At 42.9% G+C, this 25,125-nt stretch overlaps 1 protein-coding gene across 1 annotated transcript; it reads right to left on the minus strand.

The window, feature by feature from the left end:
- Window positions 1-242: 242 nt before the first annotated feature.
- Window positions 243-12,729, minus strand: KLF17 (Kruppel like factor 17). Its single transcript, XM_046000482.1, has 3 exons — window positions 12,646-12,729; window positions 820-1,675; window positions 243-487 (listed from the first exon to the last, which is right to left on the minus strand). Exons 1-3 carry the CDS (start codon window positions 12,727-12,729, stop codon window positions 243-245), a joined length of 1,185 nt encoding a protein of 394 aa, XP_045856438.1.
- Window positions 12,730-25,125: the final 12,396 nt, after the last annotated feature.

Below are 25,125 nucleotides of genomic sequence, written 5' to 3' on the forward strand. Positions count from 1 at the left end.
AATCTCTACTTGCCTCCATTTTCCTATGTGGCTAACTTCGGCAAAAGTAGGTGGCCCCAGAGAGGTGAGGACATGCAAGACAGTTCCGAGGAGTCTCTGACTGGGTCCAGAGCTCATAGAGGCTTTAACACCACCTCGTAATCTTTCTCTGTCTTCATCTAAGCCTGTACCTACTGAAGACTAGCTGGTCAGAGGCAGGTGAGATCTGGGTAGAGAAACCAAGATGAGGAGAGAAGATTGGTCTAAAGACCAGCAGCAGGAGGACCAACCATCTGTCCATTGCTGGCCTGTGGGTCTGGGGATCCTGACACCCGTAGATGAATCCTTTGGTGTTGCCTGAGATGGTCAGATCTCATGAATTGTCGGCCGCATTGGTCACAACTATGTGGTCGGTATCTGGTGTGTATCCGCATATGTCGTCCAAGCTCATCAGAACGGAAGAAAGACCACATACAGCTTTCCCACAAGCATTTATAGGGCCTCTCACCTATGGGGAGGTGACAAGGGACAGAAGAAATTAAGTAGAAGAACATGCCTTAGGTGCTTAGAAAGGGATCTGACTCTATTGAGGAAGAGCAGTCAAGGTTGAGAAACCAAAAGTAAATCAAGGGAAAGGAGTTTGGAGGCAACACGACCAGCAGTCCCATGATTCTGGCATGGTCACACTGGCCAGTGGGAAAGCACATCGGTGGGGCCAATACAGTTTGACCCCAAGCTTGAAAGATAACAAGCTAATCCCAAGCCATTACAAACCAGTGGTCTAGCACAAATCTAAAGCCCAGAGACTCCTCTACCCCACCTATCTGACACCTCATTTACCTGTGTGTTTGCGTTGGTGACTCACAAGGTGGGAGCGCTTAGTATAAGCTTTTCCACAGCTTTCATATTGGCAGCAGTAAGGCCTTGAAACTGGGGATCTCCTCCTGAGAGCCCTTTCCTGGGACCTGGAGTTCCCCTCTGATTTCGAGGGGGCATGCATGGGCTGCTTGGGTAAGGGGTCTTCCTGGGAGCTTGGCTGGCTGAGAGAGTCCTGGGATTCTAAAGCCAGAAATGATGAGGAACTAGCTGGGCTCATCCTGAAGTCATGGGGTTCTTTAGAGGGCAACATCTGAGTTAAAGAAGGAAGCATTGCCTGGGCCTCAGTAGAAGGCATGGTTGGGACCAGTAACATTTTAGGTGTTAAAGAGTCTCTGTTAGAAGGTACTATGGGGGGGCCAGAATAAGGCGTTGATGGAACATTGATGTGGGATGTCACTGAGATTCCACTGGGAGCTGAGACTGGCGGCCCACTGTGGGGCATCCTTAGATTCCTACCAAAGGTCATGGCCACCCCTGGAGTACTGGGCTCTCCTAAGGGCATCATCTGGGGCCCCTTGAAAATCACCATGCCTGGCTGGGAGGGAGACATTCCCTCACAGTAAATCATCTGGGAAGGAGTGCGAGTCACTTGGGAGCAGTAGCTCACACCATGCTCAGGCAGCAACATACTGAACTGTGGCCCCATTTCACTTGCATTCTTCCTGGGTGCCTCAGCTAAGGCCAAAGGGATCCTCTCCAGCTCTGTGCACAGAAGGAAGTGGTGAATGCCTGATTTGGCATCATTCCAAGAGGTATGCGCTCCACCGCATCTAGGAGATGGAGACATGTCCAAGATGGACAGTGACTTCTCAGTGTCCTTGAAGAGAGAGAAGTGAAATTCACCCTTAGTTCAAATTCCATTTCCACATGTCCCTCCTTCCCAACTCCATCCCTCTTTCCCATCTCCCGACTCCACCCTTATTCAGCCTCCAAGATCTTTTGCCTGAATTATCCCAGCACCAGGCCATTCTCCTGGGTGGACTTTCTAAGAAGCAAGTCTAGCTGACAGGAGCACAGTAGAAGCCTGGACGGGACTCATGCCATTTTTCCTCCTTGTCATGTTCATGTCAAAAAAAGAAACAAGAGAGCAAATAAAATATTCCATAGCCTATAGCTTCAGTAAAACTCTTGAGAAAACCTTCAAAGATATCTTTAAGTGTAAGGGTGAAAGAACATCCAAAATCAGCCTAAGTGCAGAAAGCCACAGAGTAGGAAGAATTGAGGGTTCAGATGGGTCATGACTCTAGCAAAACTTAGAAAGCATCTGCAAGTATTTACTTACAGAAGAGGGTCTGAGCTGAGTTGAAACTGCTGTGGACAAGTCTGAGATCAAATGCTGGAGGAGGTGAGGAAATGAGGACGATTTTTAACAAGGGTAGGAGATTAGCTTGGAAGTCAAGAGGCGGTATTCCTGGAAGACTGACCGGTGTAAAGGGAAATAAAGAGATGGGCAGCAGAACCTCTTGAAACAGGACGAGATCCAAGAACATTTTTTAAAGTTGTCCATCACTGCAGCATTAGAGAGAGCTCTTGCTGAAAATCCTGATTTCTCACAATGTTATTTTGAAACTGTCTTAATGAATAGTTTCCCATCTATTCCTCCACTGCGACAGTCCAGAAAAGACCAATCCATTCAAATATGAAAACCAAAACGTAAGTAAAAAATACAGTATCCACAGAAGATACTAAAACACCAAGAGAAATTGAATATTGCAATCTCAAAAAACCAAAACAGACAAACAAAATAAATCAGGGCTCCTGGGTGGCTCAGTTGGTTAACCATCTGCCTTCAGGTCAGGTCATGATCCCAGGGGGTCCTTGGATAGATCCCAGCATCTTCTCCCTCTGTCCCTCCCCTACTGCTTCTCCTTCTCCCTCTGCACACACACACCCCTTCCAGCTCCGGCTCAGGCACTTGCTTCTCTCAGCTTTCTTTCTCTCTCTCAAATAAATAAATAAAATCTTAAAGAAATTGACTGGAAAAAAATGTTGCCACAGATCAAGGAAAAATGAGCAACATTCACGCACACACACAAAAAGAAAGCAAACTTAGCTTTTACACCAATTACAGAAACATCACAGAACAGAAATAGTGGAATTTAAAGTTATGTCCAGATAATAAGGTACAAGTTATATTAGAGGGGAGCAGGGGAGACAATGATAAGGGGCATGGAAGGGGCTTCTGTAGAGGTGGCAATGTTTCATAGATCTTCACTGTGTAATAATCCATTAGGCTGTACACTATATTCACTTCTCTGTTATTTTTTTATTAAAATAGTTTCAAAATAATACTGTGAGAAATCAGGATTTTCAGCAAGTGAAAAATGCTATTTTAAAAATCAGAGTAGAGGGGCGCCTGGGTGGCTCAGTGGGTTAAACCGCTGCCTTCGGCTCAGGTCATGATCTCAGGGTCCTGGGATCGAGTCCCGCATCGGGCTCTCTGCTCGGCAGCGAGCCTGCTTCCCTCTCTCTCTCTCTGCCTGCCTCTCTGTCTGCTTGTGATCTCTCTCTGTCAAATAAATAAATAAAATCTTTAAAAAAAAAAATCAGAGTAGAGGCACCTCGGGGGCTCAGTTGCTAAACCTTTGCCTTCTGCTCAGGTCATGATCCCAGGGTCCTGGGAATGAGCCCCGTGTGCTCCCTGTTCGGCAGGAAACCTGCCTCTCCCTCACCCTCTACCCCGACTTGTGTTCCCTCTCTCACTGTCTTTCTCTCTGTCAAATAAATAGATAAAATCTTTCATAATTAATTAGTTAATTAATTAAAAATAAGAATAAATTAAGTAAAAATAACGGTGAATTTAAATAGGAAATATTCTATACATTTTCCCTCCCAAGAGGGAATTTGTAGCTGTAAATGCTTATAATAATAAAAAAAAAATCTCAAATCAACAATTTAGCTTTACACCTTAAGGAACTAAAAAAAAAAGAAGAACAAACTAACCCCAAAGCTAGCAGAAGGAAGGAAATATTAGAAAAAATATCAATGAAACCAAGAACTGGTTCTTTGGAGAGATTAACAAATTGCCAAACCTTTAGCTAGACTGGCCAAGAAAAATGTGAAAGTGAGGACATTACTACCCATTTTACAGAAACGAAAAAGATTATGAGAGTACAATGAACAATTTCATTCCAACAGTTTGGGTAACCTAAATGAAATGGATAAATACCTAAAAAGACAAAAATCTACCAACACTGAATCATGAAGAAGTAGAAAATCTATACAGACTCATAACTAATAAAGAGCCTGAATCAGTAATCAAAACCCTCTAGCACAAAGAAAAACCCTTAATTTGATGGCTTATGGTGAATTCTAAATATTTAAAGAAAGATATCAATACTTCTCAAAAGCTTTCAAAAAGCTGAAGAAGAGGGAATACTTGCTACCTCATTCTGGCATTGCCTTGATACCAAAGCCAGGCAAAGACATCACAAGTAAACTGAAACAACAGACCAACATCCTTCATGAATACAGATACCAAAAAAATCCTTAAAAAATTTTCAGCAAACCAAATCCACCAGCATATTAATCAAATTATACAACATAACCAAGTGGAATTTATCCCAGGAAGACAAGGCTGATTCAGCATCTGAAAATCAAAGTAAAATAAAGGGGGGAGAGGGGCGCCTGGGTGGCTCAGTGGGTTGAGCCGCTGCCTTCGGCTCAGGTCATGATCTCAGGGTCCTGGGATCGAGTCCCAGGGTCCTGGGATCGAGTCCCAGGGTCCTGGGATCGAGTCCCTCATCGGGCTCTCTGCTCAGCAGGGAGCCTGCTTCCCTCTCTCTCTCTCTGCCTGCCTCTCTGTGTACTTGTGATCTCTCTCTGTCAAATAAATAAATAAATAAAATCTTTAAAAAAAAATAAAAATAAAAAAAAATAAAGGGGGGAGAAAGCAGAAAAAGCATTTGAAACAATCCAATACCCTTTCATGATTAAGGGAAAAAACTCCGAAAAAAGCGAAGAATAGAAATAAACTTCCAATCTGATAAAAGGCATTTATGAAAAACCCATAGTTTATAGCATATTCATGATGAAAGATGGAAGGCTCTTTAAGATCAAGAAGACAAGGATGCCCACTTTGACCATTTTTATTCTACATTGTATTGGAAGTTCTAACCAGAGCAATCAGATAAAAACAAAAGGCTTCTGTATTGGAAAAGAAGTAAACTGTCTGTTCCCAGATGATATGATCATATATGTGGAAAACCTAAGGATTACACATACACCTGTTAGAACTAACAAATTCAGCAGTAGTAAGAGTCATTTTATAAAAGATTATTTATTTGTTTATTTGAGAGAGTGAGTACACACATGTGAGTGTCAGAGAGGGGTAGAGGAAGAGGGAGATAATCTCAAGCAGACTGCACCGAGTCTGGAGCCCAACTCAGGTTTCCATCCCATGACCCTGAGGATCATGACCGAGCTGAAACCAAGAGTCAGACACTTAACCAGCTGAGCCACCCAGGCACCCCATAAGTAGTAAATTCAAGGCATGAGTAGATACTTTTCCAAAGAAGACATCCAGATGGCTAACAGACTCATGAAAAGATGCTCACAAACCAAAACCATGATGAGATACCACCTCACACCTGTCAGAATGGCTAAAATTAACAACAGAAGAACCAACAGGTGTTGGCGAGGATGCAGAGAAAGGGAAACCCTCTTGCACTGTTGTGGGAATGCAAACTGGTGCAGCCACTCTGGAGAACAGTATGGAGGTTCCTCAAAAGGTTAAAAATAGAGCTTCCCTATGACCCAGCAATCGCACTACTAGGTACTCACCCAAAGTACACAAAATACAGATTCAAAGGGGTACATGCACCCCCATGTTTATACCAGCATTATCAACAACAGCCAAAATTTGGGGATATATATCTATCTCAATCACACAGTGGAATATTACTCAGCCACAAAAAGAATGAAATCTTGAGGGTACCTGTGTGGCTCAGTCAGTTAAGTGATTGACTCAACTTCAGCTCAGGTCATGACTTCAGGGTCATGAGATCAGGCTCCATATGGGTCTCTGCACTGGGTGTGGAACTTGCTTAAGATTCTCTCTCACTCTCCCTCTGCCCCTTACCCTACCTACTTCTTCCTCTCTTTAAAGAAAGAAAGAAGAAAAGAAAAGAAAAAATCCTGTCATTTGCAATGATGTGGATGGAGCTAGACTGTATTATGCTAAATGAAATTAGCCAGAGAAAGACAAATTACCATATGATCTCATTCATGTGTGGAATTTAAGAAAGAAAACAGGGCATCTGGGTGGCTCAGTTGGCTAACTGTCTGCTTTGGCTCAGATCATGATCTCAGGGTCCTGGGATGGAGCCCCACATCGGGCTCCCTGATCAGTTGGGAAACTACTTCTCCCTCTCCCTCTGCTCCTCTCCTGCTAGTGCTCTCTCTCTGTCTCAAAAATCAATCTTTAAAGAACAAAAAAAAAAAAAAAGAAAGAAAACAGATGAAAAAACGGGAAACAGGGAAAAAAGGAGAGAGGGAAACAGACCATAAGAGATTCTTTTTTAAAAGATTTTACTTATTTATTTGACAGACAAAGATCACAAGTAGGCAGAGAAGCAGGCAGAGAGAGAGGAGGAAGCAGGCTTCCCACCGAGCAGAGAGCCCGATGTGGGGCTCCATCCCAGGACCCTGGGATCACGACCTGAGCCGAAGGCAGAGGCTTTAACCCACTGAGCCACCCAGGCGCCCCGACCATAAGAGATTCTTAATGATACAGAACAAACTGAGGTTTGAGGTCAGGGAGGTGGTGGGGATGGGCTAGATGGGTGGTATTAAGGAGGGCACTTGTGATGAGCACTAGGTGTTATATGTAAGTGATGAATCACTGAATTCTACTTTTTTTTAAAGATTTTATTTATTTGTCATAGGGAGAGCAAGAGCACACAAGCAGGGGGAGCAGCAGGCAGAGGGAGAAGTAGGCTCCCCACTGAGCAAGGAGCACGACCATGGACTCCATTCCAGGACCTTGGCATCATGACCTGAGCTGAAGGCATACGTTTAATGCACTGAGCCACCCAGGTGTCCCTGAATTCTACTCCTGAAACCAATATTGCACTGTAAGTTAACTAACTAAAATTTAAATTAAAAAAAAAAAAAGATTTGGGGATGCCTGGGTGGCTCAGTTGGTTAAACCACTGCCTTTGGCTCAGGCCATGATTCCAGGGTCCTGGGATCAAGTCCCACATCGGGTTCCTTGCTCGGCAGGGAGCCTGCTTCTCTCTCCGCTTCTGCCTTGCTGGCACTCTGCCTGCTTGTGCACTCTCTGTCTTTCTCTCTCTCTGACAAATAAATAAGTAAATAAGATCTTTAAAAAAATAAAAATAAATTAAAAAATAAAAGATTCCAATTCAATACACAAAAATCAGTTGTTTCTATACACTGACAATAAACTATCTGTAAAGGGAATTACAAAATCAATTTAATAGATAATAGCATCAAAAAGAATTAAATATTTAGAAATAACCAAGGAGGTTAACTTAATCACTGAATACTACAAAATATTACTGAAAGAAATTAAAGACAAAATAAACGGAGAGATATCTTAGTGTTCATGGATTGGAAGACTTTAATAGTTATGATGTCAATGCTATGCAAAACAACCTGCAGATTCCATACAACTTCTTACCAAAATACCTTTTTTTTAATTAATTCATTTATTTATTTATTTGACAGACAGAGATTTCAAGTAGGCAGAGAGGCAGGCAGAGAGAGAGAGAGGAGGAAGCAAGCTCCCTGCTGAGCAGAGAATCCGATGCGGGGCTCGATCCCAGGATCCTGGGATCATGACCTGAGCCGAAGGCAGAGGCTTTAACCCACTGAGCCACCCAGGCGCCCCCCAAAATACCTTTTTTACAAGAATAATCTACCCTCTAAAATTCATATGGAATTGCAAGGGACCCCAAATAGCCAAAAAAATCTTGAAAAAGAACAAAATTGGAAAATTCACACTTCCTGATTTCAAAACTTACTACAAAGCTAAGTCATCAAAACAATGTAATATAGGCATTAAGTATGGACCTATCCATCACCAAAAGGAATAGAGCCCCAGAAATAAACCCCCATACATATGGTCAAATGATTTTCAACAAGGGTGCCAAGATCGTTCAATGGGGGAAAGGACAGCCTTTTCAATAAATGGTGCCGGCAAAGCAGGATAGCCACATGCCAAAGAATGAAGAGCCTTTACTTAATACCACATACGAAAACTGATTCAAAATGGATCAAAAGGGGCGCCTGGGTGGCTCAGTGGTTTAAAGCCTCTGCCTTCGGCTCCGGTCATGATCTCAGGGTCTTGGGATGGAGCCCCGTATCGGGCTCTCTGCTCAGCAGGGAGCCTGATTCCTCCTCTATCTATCTGCCTGCCTCTTGGCCTACTTGTGATCTCTGTCTGTCAAATAAATAAATAAAATTTAAAAAAAATGGATCAAAGACCTCCACACAAGAGCTAAACTATAACTCTTAGAAGGAAACATAGGGGGAAAGCTTCATGACATTGGGTTTGGCAATGATTTCTCAGATATGACACTAAAGGCATGGCAACAAAAGAAGAAAAGAGAAGCTGAATTTCATCAAATTAAAATCTTTTGTGCATCAAAAGACACCACCAGCAGAGTTACAAGGGCAACCCGCAGAAGGGGAGCATACATTTGCAAATCACATATCTAATGGAGACTAATATCCGGAAGATATAGGGAGCTCCTAGAACTTAACCCAAAACAAACAACCCAATTCAAAAGTGGGCAAGGGACTTAACTAGACTTTTCTCCAAGGATATACAAATGGCCAATAAACAAATGAAAGATGCTCAACATAACTAACCATTAGGGAAATGCAAACCAAAGCCACAATGTGATACCACTTCACACCCGTTTAAAATGATTGTTACCAAAAACAAAAAAAACAACCCAAAGTGATGGCAAGACATGGAGAAATTAGAACCCTTGTGCACTGATGGCAGCAATGTAAAATGGTGCAGCCACTATGGAAAAGAGTATGAGAGCCTTTCAACAAGTTAAAAATAAAATTACTTTATGATGTAACAATTCCACTTCTGGTATCTCCCTACAAGAATTGAAAGCAGGGACGGAAACAGATATTTGTATGCCCATATTCAGGGCAGCAGAATTCATCGGAGCCAAAATACAGAAGCAACCCAAGTGTCTATCAACAGATGAATGGATGAACAAACTGGGGCATATACCTACAATGGAATATTATTCAGCCTTAAAAAAAAAAAAAAAAAGAGGAAATTCTGATACATAACTTCAACATGAATGAGCCTGGAAGACATTAAGCTAAGTCAAATAAGCTGGTCACAAAAGGACAAAAAAATGTATGGTTCCATTCATATGAGATATTTAAGGAAGTCAAATTCAAAGAGAGGAAGTAGAATGGTGATTGCCTGACAGGGATATGGGCAGGGTGGAATTGGGAAGTTACTTTTTATTGGTTAAAGAGTTTCAGTTTGGAAGGCAGAGGAGCATAGTGGAAGGGAGGGAAAAACTGCAGGAGACTCCTTTTTTTTTTAAATGATTTTATTAATCTATTTGACAGAGAGAGAGAGAGATCACAAGTAGGCAGCGGGGGGGGGGGGGGGTGGGGGGGGGGAGTAGGCCCCCACTGAGCAGAGAGCCCAACGTGGGGCTCAATCCCAGGACCCTGGGGCCATGACCCAAGCTGAAGGCAGAGGCCTCAATCCACAGAGCCACCCAGGCGCCCCCAACAGGAAACTCGTAAAGGAAACAAACTGAGGGTTGCTACGTGGAGGGATGGAGGAACTGGGTGATGGACACTGAGGATGGTACGTGTTGTAATGAGCACTGGGTATTATAGAAGACTGATGAATTACAGCCCCTGAAACAAATAATACATCATATGTTAATTAATTAAATTTAAATTTAAAAAATAAAAATAAAAGAGTTCCAATTTGGGAAGATGAAAAAAGTTGTGGAGATTAATAGTGGGGATGGTCGCACAGAAATGTGGTATGACTAATGCCACTAATTATACACTTAAACATGGTTATAATGATATTTTTGTTATGTAGATCTTACCACACTTTAAATGTCTAAAAAAAGGTCCCACTGGCCAAACTTGTGACAATTTGAGAATCAAAAAGAATAATGACTAGTTTTAACAGAAGCTTTGAACATTGTGAATTGAAGTGAAAATTAAGTGTTTTTTTTTTAATCTCTTTCTGGTAGGAAACTTATTTCAAAATCACCAGAAGAGTCCAGTGGTTTAAGAAAAATCCTACTTTACAGAAGAACACAGACTAATAAATGTAAAAGGAGTGGTAGGATTGGAAAATCATTATTTTACAACCCTTAATAAAACTTTCGATTAAGGAAAAATTAACATTTGGTTGACACCAATTGGTGATTGATTGGTGGGGAACCGGGCATTTAGATCTATCCAAAATAATGTCACACAGATTACTTTCTGACCACAAGGCGAAAGGTTAAGTTTGAATCAAGAGATCAATCAGGCTTTTCACTAACTTAATTCAAGGGCCAAGCCTAGTGTAACCCAAACGTGGGGATCCAGATTCGTCTCCTGATGAAGACGGAGCCTACCATACCTATGAGACCTTCTTACCAACAATCAGGAATCCAATGAGGCTTAAGGTCTCAGTTCAGTTTAGAAATGGATCCAAGAGCCAGAGGATCAAGCTAAATTATACCAGGAGAATGCAAGGTGATAAATCCAGAAGAATAGTCTACAAGACCAAAGTCAGGATCATGAAAAATAGAAAGTCAGGAAAAAAGAAAACTACTCTAATTTCAAAGAAACTCAAGAGATTTAACAACCAGATGTGCCGTGTGGGTTTAAAGCGGATCCTGGTTTGGACATAGTATCGTAAAGCACACTTTAGGGATAACTAGGGAAATCTGAAAACAAATTACATTTAAGATGATATTAAGAAATTAGAATTCTGGTAGGTTTGAAAATGTGCTGACTATAGAAGAAAATCATTTTCTTTCACCCTAGAAGGGTTGGGGAGAACCTGTCTCATTCACCACGATACGCAACTTGCATAAAGTAAGCACATAACAGGCTCCAGATAATGTCTATCGCATGGGTATTTCTAGGGCGCTAAGCCCCCCTTTTCCTTCCTCTCAGTGATGGCCCTCTTTTATTCTCCTGATCCTTCACAGGCAGACTTCTTTGGAAATGCTTAAAATATACACCTTCACCACTACCTTGCCTAGTTATTCCCCCAAATTCGATTTGGCCCCCATTTCTCCACAGAAACAGCTTTCATAAAGGTCGTCAACGACCTTCATGTCACTAAGTCCAAACACTTATCAGACCCCTTCTTGCTTGACCTCTCTGGAGCTCCTGAGACTACTGAACACACTCTTCTTCAAATGTTTTCCTCCCGTGGCCTTGGGAACACATTTTGTCACACTTCCTTGGTTTTTCTCCTTCGGTTCTCCCTGGCCCTCCTTCCTTCTCAGCCACCTCTACAGGTTTCCCATATGGCCTACTTTCCAGGCAATCTTTCTCATGCTAATGATCTATTTACGTTTATATTCCATTTATTCTTAAACCAGTAGCTCCAGGGCAGAATTCTCCTGAATCTCCCAGTTGCCTACTGCTCAGTCCATGTGGATAGCCCAAAGGCTCCTGAATGGGCGGCTTCTAAAACTCCAAACTCGCGCTCATCCTCACTTGCCCCCTCCCCAACAAGATTTGAAAACAAGCCTGTTCTTCTCATCCTTTGCTCTCTCACAAAATGTCACTATTCTTGCCCAGTCATGCAGGCCAGAAATCTGGTAAGGTGTCCCGGATGGCTCCTTCACCGCCTAGATGCAAGTTAATGACCAGTTTTTGTGGTGTCTACCTCCAAAGCATGTCCAAGATCTATTTGGTTTTCTCTATGTTCACCTTCGTCTCCCTAGTGAGGCTGCCACTTCGGTTCTCACTGGGATCATCAGAGCAACTTTCCAGCAATCACCTGGAATTCTGCCCACCCATCAGGGCACTCTTTACAAAATGCAAATCTAATCACGACTGATCACATTTAAATTCCTCAGGGGCTTCCTGTGGGCTTTGGCCCTGCGGGACCTCCAGTAAGGCCCGGAATCTCCGCCTCCCTCCCCTTGGGCCACTCTCCCATCACTCTCTTGGCCTTAATTCTCAGTCTATCTCTCACTTCCTCCAAGGCTGATTCCCTTCCTGTCTCTGGTCTCCGACCCTGCAAACCCTTCACCCAGCCAGTTCCCCAGATCCAGACCAAATCCTCAGTCGTCTTCCCAACCCCCTAAATCAACTCAAAGACCTCTGCTATTTGTTCCTGTGGCCCCCATTCTTCTCCCTCATAGTAATTTGTACACTTCCAATCATTCAGCTACTTATTAATATAATAGCATAGTATCCTATAGTAAGTTCACCCCAGGGTCTTGGCAAAGGCCTGCTACTTATTAATTTTTTCCTCCCTGCTTGCTCCCTACTGACTTTCTAACTCTGTCTTCTTTCCTGGATATTCAGGTATCCAGGGCGTTCTGTCAAGTATGACAGGGCGTCGCCCAGGCCCTCTTTACCCCCCACCCCCCACCCCCGGAGCCTAGCACAGGTGCTAACGCTGGGTGAATATTAATTGCATAAACGACACATCATTTTTGTCCGCGATCTCCCCTCCCTCCCCTTCCCAACCCTACCCCTCACACTTCTGATACCTCAGATTTCTGCTTCCCTCCACCCCCAGCCTGCACCCACCCACCCCCGCCCCCGACGCCCAGCCCTGGGGCTGACGTCTGGACTCACCTGTACGAGCTGGTGCTGAGCCGGCTGCCACTGTCTCAGCCTCTCCGCCTCCCGCTCCATCTCAGCCTTGGATGGGCTGCACATCAGGACCGCGTGCGGGTCCAGGCCCACACCAGATCACAGCTGAGATGCTCCCGCTCCGCGTCGCAGATAAAGTGCCCCGCCACCACCACGCCACAATCACAATTGCATAGCTCAGCTTCTACTTCCCACTGAGCCGGGGGGCGGAGCCAAGGGCCGCACCCACAGACCCACCCATCAGCAGCCGCCCCACCCTGCCCCGCTGCAGGGGGCACCCAGGTCCTACCCAGACACCACAGGGTCACTAACAGGGGACCTCAGACCGTCACCACATCTTGTGTCTAAAGTCCACCCCCACCCGATTTACCCCATTCGCCCTTCAGTCTGAGCATCTCTTTTTGGTCCTTTTGGTCCAAGCAGGGGTAAGAACATTGAGGTTTCAGACCAAAGGCCTTGGAGACCTCAGAGTGGAAAAACCAGGGCGGGAGTCAGGAGGCAGCTACAGACAGGGATACCAGAGACAGGAGAACCATAACCAGCACCCCACCAGGTCAGGGTTCTTTGTCATAAGCTCCCAGAGGCCTGGATCTTCTCTGCTATAAACCAGGTACCTCTCCCCCTTGTGTGTACAAACCAAATTCTGGGAGCTTCCTAGCCGGTGACTTTATTCCAGAATACTTACTGAGTACCTCCTGCGCGTCGCACTGTTTTTCGGAACTAGGGATATAACGGCAAACAAGACAGAACCAAGGGTCTTAACTCAAGGAATTTTCATGTTAAATGGGCGGACAAATGAATATAATAAAGTCAATAGTTAATATGATATTCTTTGGTGGCGAGTGCCACAGAGAAAATGAAATAGGAAAATGTGAGCTGAGCACTGAGTGCCTGAAAGGGACCTCCCCATAGGAAGACTGGAGGGATCTGAGGCAGGAGAGAGCTTGGCTTGTGGAAGGAAACACAGAGGGCCGGGGGACCGCCGCTGTGTGAGTGCGGAGGAGAGTGGAATGACATGATAGGGATGGTCTTGGAGACCATGGACAGCAGTTTGAACTTCATTCAAAGTGTGATGGGAAGCCACTGAAGGATTTTAAATTAATAGGATCTAAGTTTTTAAAATAACCATTGGGGCGCCTGGGTGGCTCAGTGGGTTAAAGCCTCTGCCTTCGGCTCAGGTCATGATCCCAGGGTCCTGGGATCGAGCCCCACATCGGGCTCTCTGCTCAGCAGGGAGCCTGCTTCCTCCTCTCTCTCTGCCTGCTTCTCTGCCTACTTGTGATCTCTGTCTGTCAAATAAATAAATAAAATCTTTAAAAAAAAAAGAATCTTAAAAAAAATAAAATAACCATTGGGGTCCTTTGAGGTTTATGGATTATAGGAGATGAGATCAAAGCAGGGACACCAGTTAGAAAGCTAAAGGAAGGCGCCTGGGTGGCTCAGTGGGTTAAGCCTCTGCCTTCAGCCAGGTCATGGTCTCAGGGTCCTGGGATCGAGCCCCGCATCCGGCTCTCTGTTCAGCAGGGAGCCTGCTTCCCTTCTCTCTCTCTGCCTGCGTCTCTACCTACTTGTGATCTCTGTCTGTCAAATAAATAAAATCTTAAAAAAAGAAAGAAAGAAAGAAAGCTAAAGGAGCTCTCCAAGAAGGAGCTGTCAGTATTTCGTGGGGGCTGGGGATGGCGATTAGAGGATATTTTAGAATGAAAAGGGAAAGGACTTGGTAATGGGTTGGAATGGTAAAGGGCTGAGAGGAAATGAGGAATCAAAGATGATCCCTAGATTATTGGCTTGAGCAACTGAGTGGTGACTGCACTGTTTGGGAATATGGAAAGAGAAGAAGAGCAGATTTGGAGGCAGCTGAAACAACTCAATTTTCCAGGCATATTGACTTTGGATGGTCCATCAAACGTGCTCAGAGAGAGGTTGGGGTTTTAAATGTAAATCTGGGCGTTGACAGCACAGAGATGGTGGTCATAAGGCTATTGGAGTAAATGGTATCAGCTAGGAGCTGGTTAGAGAAAGGGACTGGGGACAGAATCTGAGCATCTCCTACATGTAAGTTTCAGCAGAACAGAAAGTTCATCCAAGGAGACTGAGAAGTAACAGACGGAGAAGTAGGGGAGTCAGGAGATTATATTTCGGGAAGTCAAGAGAAGTGTGCATTCAAAAGAGGGACTGTGCCACCACATCAAAGGTTGCTGAGATAAGAACCAGGACTTGACAAGATGGAAGTCATGGGTGACTGACAAAAGCAGATGGAGCCTACTGGTCTTGGAGTCGTGAGTTCGAGGCCCACATCGGGCAGAGAGTTTACTTACAAATATATACATATACATATATATATGTTTTTTTAAAAGAGGTTTTGCTATAAATGGGGGCAGAGAAATGAGGTGGTAGTTAGGAGGATTCAGGGAGGCTGAACAGGGATCCACCAATAAAGAGAAACTGATATTGAAGAAGGTAGCTTAATTATAGGAGTGACATTGATAATTCAAGTAAAGACAGGACCCAGACAGAGTACAAATGGGCAAGTGGGACTTTGGTGAAAGGGGGGACTTTTGTTCTTTTGTAACAGGTGGGGTAACAAGAGTCTTGAGTATCTTCGTGTTTCCAGCCACTAGTACATGGTGGGGGCTGAGAGTAGGCCTTTGGGAAATAGTGGCTGTGCCTCTATAACTAACACCTGCTCAGGTCTCAGCTCAGGTATCACTGCCTTCTGGGAGCATCTCTGACTCCCAGGTGATGCCTCTCCCAGTTTCCATAAACTAATATTTCTCCCAACATGGCATCTCAACTGTGTCTGCAGAATGAATCATATTTGATACATGGAGCAGATTATTAACAGCTTATCCTCTATAAGATAAAATTATTTGATAACTATTAATTTAATCCACTTATTGTTTATGAATAATAACACTAATAATTATCATTAATTTAAATTATTTGATTAGTTGTTATTTAGTTAATTTAATTAAATTTTTTTTTAAGATTTTATTTAGTTATTTATTTGACAGAGATTGCAAGTAGACAGAGAGGCAGGCAGAGAGAGAGAGGAGGAAGCAGGCTCCCTTCTGAGCAGAGAGCCCGATGCAGGGCTCGATCCCAGGACCCTGAGACTATGACCTGAGCCAAAGGCAGAGGCTTTAACCCACTGAGCTACCCAGGCTCCCCATTAATTAACTATTTTTAAATTAATTTATTTTACTATTTTTTTTCAAATTTCATATTTTCAAGCGACCGTGAAATGAAAAGAAGAAGAATGTGCAGAAAAGAAATATAGGAGTGAAAATTTTCTTTTACAAACCTTGTATGCATATTCTTACTAGTAAAGCAAATACATACAGACAATTAGTATTACAGTACCAAAAGAATGAAAAAAGTAAAACTGTTTACATCAGTCATTTTCACATCAACCTGTTTGAACTTTGATCCTTTCACTGCAATCTGAGACCTTATGTAAGTGATCATTCAGTAACTAACAAATGATTTTAATAAAACCAAAACTGCTAAATTGTACCACTGATGTAACATTTACTTTCCTGATTCATCTTTCATTTTAAAACAGCTAAGACTTTTTAAAAATAAATTTCCATTTTAAAAGTGTGATTCCAATTCAGTAAAACATTTCGGGTGTGAATTAAAATTTGCCTTTAACCAGGGGCGCCTGGGTGGCTCAGTGAGTTGGGCGTCTGTCTGCCTGCCTTCGGCTCAGGTCATGGTCCCAGGGTCTAGAATTGAGCCCTGAGATGAGACGGGCTCTCTGATCAGCAGGGAGTCTGCTTCTCCCTCTCTGTATGCTGTTCTCCCTGCTTGTATTCCCCCTCCTCAAATAAATAAAGTTAAAAGAAAAATTTGCACTTAAACAAACAGAAAAATTTTGCCTCTCATTTGCATTGTTTCACTGTTCTAAATTTTATCACGAAACTCTAACTGGCTGCGCTGAAGGACAGAATGGAGGTAAATCAAGTTCTGTTTCTTTGCCTTTATAATCAATCAATATATACAATAAAGCTGTTGAAGCTACTGTGTGAACACAGGCATGTCTAATACCACATGTGTCAGAGACATGACCCATGCCTAAAGTGAGTTCCAAGCACAACTGAGCACTCTCTGAATTAACTTCGAATAGGGGTACCTGGGTGGCTCAGTCGGTTAAACATTCGACTCTTCATTTCGGCTCAGGTCATGATTTTAGGGCCATGAGATGGGGCCCTGTGCCCGGCTCCGCACTCAGCTCAGTCTGCTTGTCCCTCTCTCTCTGCTCCTCCTCTCCACACCCCCCCAAATAAATAAATAAATAAATAAAATCTTTATTAAAAGGTGTGTAATAAATATATGCTAACACATGGTTTTCATGGTTTTTTTCTTTGTTTTTTCATTGAGATATAATTGACATTTACCATTATATTAGTTTCAGGTGTACAACATAAGGATTTGATATGTGTATATATCGTGGAATGATTACCACAATAAGGGTAATTAACATCCATCATGACCATTACAATCTTTTTCTTCTCTCAGCAACTTTGTGATATACAATACAGTGTTATTAACTACAGTCACCATGCTGTGCCTGACATCCCAGGACTTATTTATCTTACAGCTGGAAGTGTGTACCTTTGACCACCATCACCCACTTTGCCCACCCCTCTCCTCCTCATCGGCCTCCCCCAAACCTCTGACGACCACAGTCTGTTCTATCTATGAGTTCAGCGCCTTGTTTTGCTTTTTGCTTAGGATCCTCATATAACTGATATCATATTTGTCTTTCTCTGCCTGACTCATTTTACATACAAACTGCCTTCAGGGTCCATCTATGTTGTCACAAATGGCAGGATTTCCTTCTTTTTTACAGCTGAATAATATTCCATTGTGTGTACACGTATATACATGGCAGTGATCAACATTTTGTATACTCCGCGGTATCTTTTTCTCCATGTACAAGTATACATGTTATATCTCATTTTTTGGGGCTTTAAATAAAAACGAGTCGTTTTCAACAAAATAAAAATCAGGAAAATTTTCTGAATGCATCATCTGGTTAAGACGTGAAGTCTGGAGTCAGGGCCTGGGTTTTAATCCTAGTGATGGCTCTGGTTCTGAGATTTTGGAATGTGTTATTTAATTTTCCTGATTCTCCTGAGGGGTGCCTGGAGGGCTCAGTCAGAAGAGCATGGGACTCTTGATCTCCAGGTTTTAAATTTGAGCTCCATGTTGGGTATAGAGATTACTTAAAAATAAAATCTTGATTTTATTTATTTATCTATTTATTATTTATTTATTTATTTATTTATCAGTCTCTGTGTGTCTGCCTTCTGCTCAGGTCATGATCCCAGGGTCATGGGATCGAGCCCTGCATCAGGCTCCCTGCTCAATGGAATCCTGCTTCACCATCCCCCACTTTCCCTGCTTGTGCTCCCTCTCTCACTGTTTCTCTGTCAAATAAATAAATAAAATCTAACAACAACAAAAAAACTTAAAGAAAAATATTAAAAATAAAAAATATTAAAATAATAAATAATAAATAAACAATAAAAATAAAATATTTTTTAAAAAAAGAAAGGAAGAAACCAGTCCCTGAGAAGATAAGCTTTGTGACTTATCAATGTTCCATTAATGTCATTTATCCTATCAACCTCCCCGCAAAGGCAAGACAGGGCAGGACAGAGCAAGAACTAACCCTTAGCTTTAGAACCTTTTTTTTTTTTTAAGATTTTATTTATTTATTTGAGAGACAGAGTGAAAGAGAACATGAGCAGGGGGAGGGACAGAGAGGCAAGCAGGAACAGACTCCCCACTGAGTAGGGAGCCCAATGTGGGGCTCAATCCTAGGACCCTGAGATCATGATATGCACCAAAGGCAGATGCTTAACTGACTAAGCCACCCAGGTACCTGCCCTTAGAGCCGAATTTTGGTGTGAACATCTCGAACACCAGAGGCTTGTGGGAAAGAGATGCTTACTCTGGGGGTCCTGCTTCATGCGCCAACCTGAGACTACACTCCATCATTGGTTGACTGTCCAACAGGCATGGCCCCCTGATTGCCTCATCATCCTTCAGAACCTGGCTCATTCTAGACTCCAGTCTTGAGTTAATGAGTTGTGCCCCAACCCCCTGTACCCCTCCCCCTGAGGCATCTCAGATTCCTGCGCGTACCCCTTACACACACACAGCACAGTGCCAAATGTCAGGCTCTGTCATAGGCACTTTCGTGGGTTCTCTTCCGTCATTTAAAGGAAGGATTAGCATATCCACTTTACACATGGGGTAGAAATGGATGCTGACTCAGAGAAAAGCAGCCCCTCAAATCATAGGAAAGGTAATTCCCAAGCCGTATGCTGCTTAACACCTCCAGACTTGTTTCCCTGCTGGGAACACCCTGCCCTATTGTCTCTAGAGCTTCCCCAACCTGACCAACTCCTGCCCATCTTGCACTCCCTATAAGGTAGCCTATCCTGATACGCTTGCTGGGTTAGGTGCCTCGTCTATTCTCCCGCTGCCCTGGCACAGAAAACCAGTTGCTTTTGTTGTTGAAAATGTGCTTGATATTTATTTGCTCAAGAGTCTTCCTTTTCTGGGTGCCCCTGTGGTTCAGTCGTTAACTGTCTGCCTTTGGCGTAGGTCATGATCTGAGAGTGCATCCGGCTCCCTGCGCAGCAGGGATTAATAAATTAATTAATTAATTAAGGTAACAAATAAATTAAGTTAATAAATAAATCAAATTAAAATAAATTGATTAAATTAATTAGATAAATTAAATAAATAAAATCTTTTTTTAAAAAAGAATCTTCCTTTTCTGCCTTCTCCCCTCCCACTCTGAGGCTCACATATACACACCCTATTCCGTGTTTGTCTCTCAGTGCTCCTCAAAGTGCAGGCAATGGATGACCCCAGTTTGCAGACTTAACCAGTCCTGCAACAAGATACGGACAGAAATTGAGCGAAACGTTTAAAATTCTTCTAGCTATGTGACCAGTTATTTTTGTGTGTTGAATCCAATAATGAAAATCTGGGGCTTGTCTTGTGTATGTCCTTTTTTTCATTTTATTTTCCTAGTAATTAGTGTTCACTGTGTTTTAGAAAAGAATCCATCCTGACTGATTAGGGGTGGGAAAAAGTTCCCTCACCAAGACAGATTGAGAAGCACTGGTTTATTTTTATTTCCCTGAGTTCTGGCATAGAAAGGCATTGAGTAGCTGCAAAAGTGAAGGATAAATGAACGCACTTGACAAATGTGTCTACCCTAAGGTAATAGAATGAACAGAACTTGGTGCTGCATTGGGTTGATGCTGGGGAAGAACGAGGGGGCATCAAGGGAAACTCCCAGGTGTTTACCTTGAATTCTGGGAGGTTGCTGAGGCCATTCCCTAAGATTATGGGGGACATTGAAAGAGGAGCAGACTCCGGACATTTTACAGATAGCAAATACATATTTGACCAGATTGACTTTGAGGTTACCTATGAGATGACCACATAAGGATGCCCAGAAAGCATTTAGAGATACAGGTTAGAAGCTCAGGACACAAAGTCAAAGCTGGAGAGTGCAGATTTCTGAGTTGAAGCCGTTAGAATATAGAATAGGAAGAAAAGTGGCTACAGAAACCTCTGGGTGCCTAGCACCGTGTCTGACACACAGACGCGATGAGTAACTCTCGGTCAAATAGAGAGGTTGTTAGATAGGAGCCTGAGCCCATCTTATTCTAAGCCCACACTCTCTTTACTGGATTATAAGTGTTTTAAGCTTCTTATTTTCCTGCTGCCTTAACAGCCCCACAAACAGGCTGTGAGCCCCAGAGTACCAGTGTGAAAGTGTGGTCTCTGCTGCAAGTCCCCTCTTTACCCTGCCCTGACTGTGACTAGTGGCATTCAAACACACCAATGACGCCCCCTCCTGCCTTTTGCTTGGGTACTCCACCCTGACCCCCATAAAGGCTTGTCCATAAAGAACTTGTCCATGGTTCTCGCTGTCTGGGTTTCCCATCAGTTTGGTTGAACATGCTCCTTTGGTGCTGCCCTCACAGCCACCCCGGCAGGGCACGCCGGCCTCCCTCTTCTCTACCCTCACTTTCACACGTCTCTGTGTGGTTTTAGTCTGTGCGACTATAAAAAAACAAAAACCAAAAAAATTTTAAAAAACACACGTGCACACATTTTAAGTAACAAAATTGTTCCTTAAACCATACTTATAACCACATTCGACTTTCAATCTGTGCTGCCTTCTAACAGGCACCACTGGGGCTGGCAGTGGGGTGAAGAAGACCAGAAAAGGCGAGGCTGGGAACCAGAAAAGCGCAAGGCAGATTCGAAAACACAGGAGAGCCGGAACTCAGCCGTGAACTCGGGAGGGCTGACAGGGGTGCTGAAGTGGCTCAAGAAGAAAGTCAGAGCCAGATTTTAAAGGTACAGCCTTGGACTTCATCGTTAGTTGCAGAAAGATGCTTTCTCTCTGCTTCTTGACAGTACAAAGAAGGTAAGGACAAAGGTACAAGGATTGCACCAATTTATAATAGCAAAAGAAACTTGGAGATAACCCAAATATCTCCCAGTAGGAGAATAAAAAGCACACTGTGTGGGGTGCCTGGGTGGCCCAGTCAGTGAAGCATCCAACTCTTGGTTTCTGCTCAGGTCATGATCTCATGGTCATGAAATGGAGTCCCGAGTCAGGCTCTGCACTCAGCAGGGAGCTGGCTTGAGATTCTCTCTTCCCTCTGCCCCTGCCACTTGGGTTCTCTCTCACTTTTCTCTCTGAAATAAATAAATCTTTTAAAAACACACACATTGAGGTGCCTGGGTGACTCAGTGGGTTAAAGCCTCTACCTTCGACTCTTGACCCCAGAGCCCTGGGATCAAGCCCATGTCTGGCTCTCTGCTCAGCAGGGAGCCTGCTTCCCCCTCTCTCTGCCTGCCTCTCCGCCTACTTGTGATCTCTCTCTGTCAACTAAATAAATAAAATCTTAGTAAAAAAAACCACACACAGGTGGCTTGGGTGGCTCAGTGGATTAAGCCTCTGCCTTCAGCTCAGGTCATGATCTCAGGGTCCTGGGATCGAGCCCCACATCAGGCTCTCTGCTCAGCAGGAAGCCTGCTTCCCCCTTTCTCTCTCTGCCTGCCTCTCTGCCTACTTGTGAACTCTCTCTGTCAAGTAAATAAATAAAAACTTAAAAAAAAAAAAACCCCCACACACATTGCGTTACAGTCAAAAATGGAATTCTGACTTCAAGCACAATGAATAAGAATGCCAGGTATCATCATAAATCTCAAAAACACAATCTACTAAATGTTATGTGTCCCGGGTTGGATCTAGAACAGGAAAAGGACATTAGTGAAAAAACTGGTGAAATCTGTATAAAGTCACAATTTACTTAGTAGGATTTTACCAGTATTTGTTCTTAGCTTTGACAGATGTATCACTGTTAGGTATGACGCTAACATTGCAAGAAGCTGAGTGAACAGTTTACAGTAACTCTCTGACTACCTTTGCAGCTCTCCTGAAATTTAAATGACTCCCAGATAGTTTATTTGTAAAAATGTAAGCGCAAAGAAAAAAAAGCAAGTTTTCTTTCTTTCTTTCTTTCTTTCTTTTTAAGATTTTACTTATTTATTTGACAGAGAGAGACACAGCAAGAGAGGGAAAACAAGCAGGGGGAGGAGAGGGAGAGGGAGAAGCAGGCTTCCCACCGAGCAGGGAGCCTGATGCAGGGCTAGATCCCAGGACTCTGGGATCATGACCCGAGCCAAAGGCAGACGCTTAATGACTGACCCACGCAGATGTCCCAAAAGCAAGTTTTAAATGAAAACATAGACTCAAAGATAAAGATGAGTTAATGCAATAGGATGACATTTATACATAGTTTCAAACCATACAAATAATACTAGATATGGTTTATGGACATATACATATGTAATAAATATATAAAAACATTCACAAGAATGAAAAATACCCAATTTAAGATAGTGGTTTCTCAGAGCAGGAAGGAGGAGAGAGTAAGGAAGCAGATCCAAGAGAAGTAGTGATGGAATTTCAAAAATATGGGTACTGTTTCTTCCTCTTTAAAGGATTCTGGGGGAATGTCCATCGACAGAGGAATGGGTAAAGAAGATGTGGTGCATATAGACCATGAAATATTACTAGCCATCAAAAATGAAATCTTGCCATTTGCAACAACATGGATGGAACTAGAGGGTATTATGTTAAGGGGAATAAGTCAATCAGAGAAAGATGATTATTGTATGATTTCACTCGTATGTGGAATTTAAGAAACAAAACAGAGGAGTATAGGGAAAGAGAGGGAAAAAGAAAATAAGACAGGGGCGCCTGGGTGGCTCAGTGGGTTGGTCTTCTGCTTTTGGCTCAGGTCGTGATCTCAGGGTCCTGAGATCAAGCCCGCATTGGGCTCTCTGCTTGGCGGGGAGCATGTTACCCCCTCTCTCTCTGCCTGCTCCTCTGCCTACTTCTGATCTCTCTCTCTGTCAGATAAATAAATAAAAATCTTTAAAAACAATAAAAAATAAAATAAGACAAAACAGAGAGGAGACAAACCCCAAGAGACTCTTAACTGTAGGAAACAAACTGAAGGTTCCTGAAAAGGAGGTGGGGGGGATGGGGTAATTGGGAGACTGGCATTAAGTAGGGCACATGATGTAATGAGCACTGAGTGTTATATGCAACTGATGAATCACCAAACTCTACCTCTGAAACTGATAATACACTATATTTAATTAATTGATTTAAACTAAAAAAATAAAGAATCTGGAGCAAATATCATAGATGCTAAGATTTGACAAACGTGGGAGCCAAGTACATTGGTACTCATTATTATATTATTCTCTATATGTTTTAATTTGGTGGGGGTTTTTTTTTCTGAGAAAGGAAAAAAGACTAGGAGGGCTTTCTGAATTGTCAAATTATGTAACTATAGAGCATATCTTAATTTCTCAGGAATGTCATTTCAACTCTCAACCCCAGATTGATACTAATTCTGCTAAAGTAGAATTTTTTAAAAAATTGTTTTCCAAGTAGAATTTCTAAAAAGTTAACTGGTTAATCAGAAGGTTGGGAAAGCTGATTCAAAGAGCATTTAAGGAACGAGGATTTACATAATTTCATAGGCAGGGGATACTTTAGTACGTTTGCTAAAGGAGACACTTTTACGGACTAAATGTTTGTGACCTCCCCCAAAATTCATATGTTGAAAGGTGATGATATTAGGAGGTGGAGGTTTTGGGGGGAAATTAGGTCATGAGGCTGGAGCCCTCATGGATGGGATTAGTGCCCTTATACAAGGTCCCCCAGCAGGCTCCCTCACTCTGCTTCTGGCCTTGAAAGGCTGCACTGAGAAGCTGGTGGTCTGCGACACAGAAGAGGATGTCACCAGCACCTGGCTGTGTAGGAACCCTGACCTCAGACATGCAGCCCTTGGAACTGTGACAAAAAAAATTTGTAGTTCTTCATAAGCCACCCAATCCAGGGGACTTCATCATAGCAGCCCAACCTACTAAGACAGAGATCAAACAAGTTAATGTAGGTAGCCCAGAGAATTAAAACTGTAAGCCTGCCTTACATGAAATGCTAAAGGAAGTTCTTCAAGCTGAAATGAAAGGAGACTAACGAGTAACATGAAAACTTCTGAAAGTATAAATCTCACTGGTAAAGGTAAGTGTACAGTCAAACTCAGAACACTCTAATACTGTGATATGGTGGTGTATTAACACTTAATCTGGTAGAAAGGTTAGAATATTAAAAGTAACCAGAGCCACAATCATTTGTTAATACACAATGTAAAAAGAGATGAGTTGAGACGTCAAAACATGGTGAAGGAGTAAGGAGTAGAGTCTCTGTGTGGAATCAAAGTTCAATTGTTTGTTTGTTTTTAGATTTTATTACTTATTTGACACAGAGAGATCACAAGTAGGCAGAGAGGCAGGCAGAGAGAGGGGGGAAGCCCAGAGAGCCCAATGCGGGGCTCTGTCGCGGGACCCTGAGACCATGACCTGAGCCGAAGGCAGAGGCTTAACCCTCTGAGCCACCCAGGCACCCCAAGTTCAATTGTTATCTGTATAATACAGGTTGTTATATCTGCAAGATGTTTTGTGTAAGCTTCATGGTAACCAAAAAGCAAAAACCTACGGTAGATACACAAAGGAAAAGGGAATCAAGCATACCACTGCATAAAAAGATCATCAATTCACAAAGGAGGACAGTAAGAGAGGATGAAAGGAACAAAAGGCCAGAAAACTATAAGATGGCATTATTCAGTTCTTATCTATCAATAATCACTTTATATGCAAATGGATTGATTTCTCCAGTCAAAAGACATAGGGTTTCCGAATGGATAAAAAATAAGACCCAAGATATGCTGTCTTCAAGAGACTCACATCAGCTTTAAGGATATGTAGGCTGGAGCATTTGGATAGCTCAGTGGTTTAAACCCTCTGCCTTCGGCTCAGGTCGTGATCCCAGAA

This window comes from Meles meles, chromosome 1 (assembly GCF_922984935.1).
Source record: "Meles meles chromosome 1, mMelMel3.1 paternal haplotype, whole genome shotgun sequence".
Classification (NCBI taxonomy): domain Eukaryota; kingdom Metazoa; phylum Chordata; class Mammalia; order Carnivora; family Mustelidae; genus Meles; species Meles meles.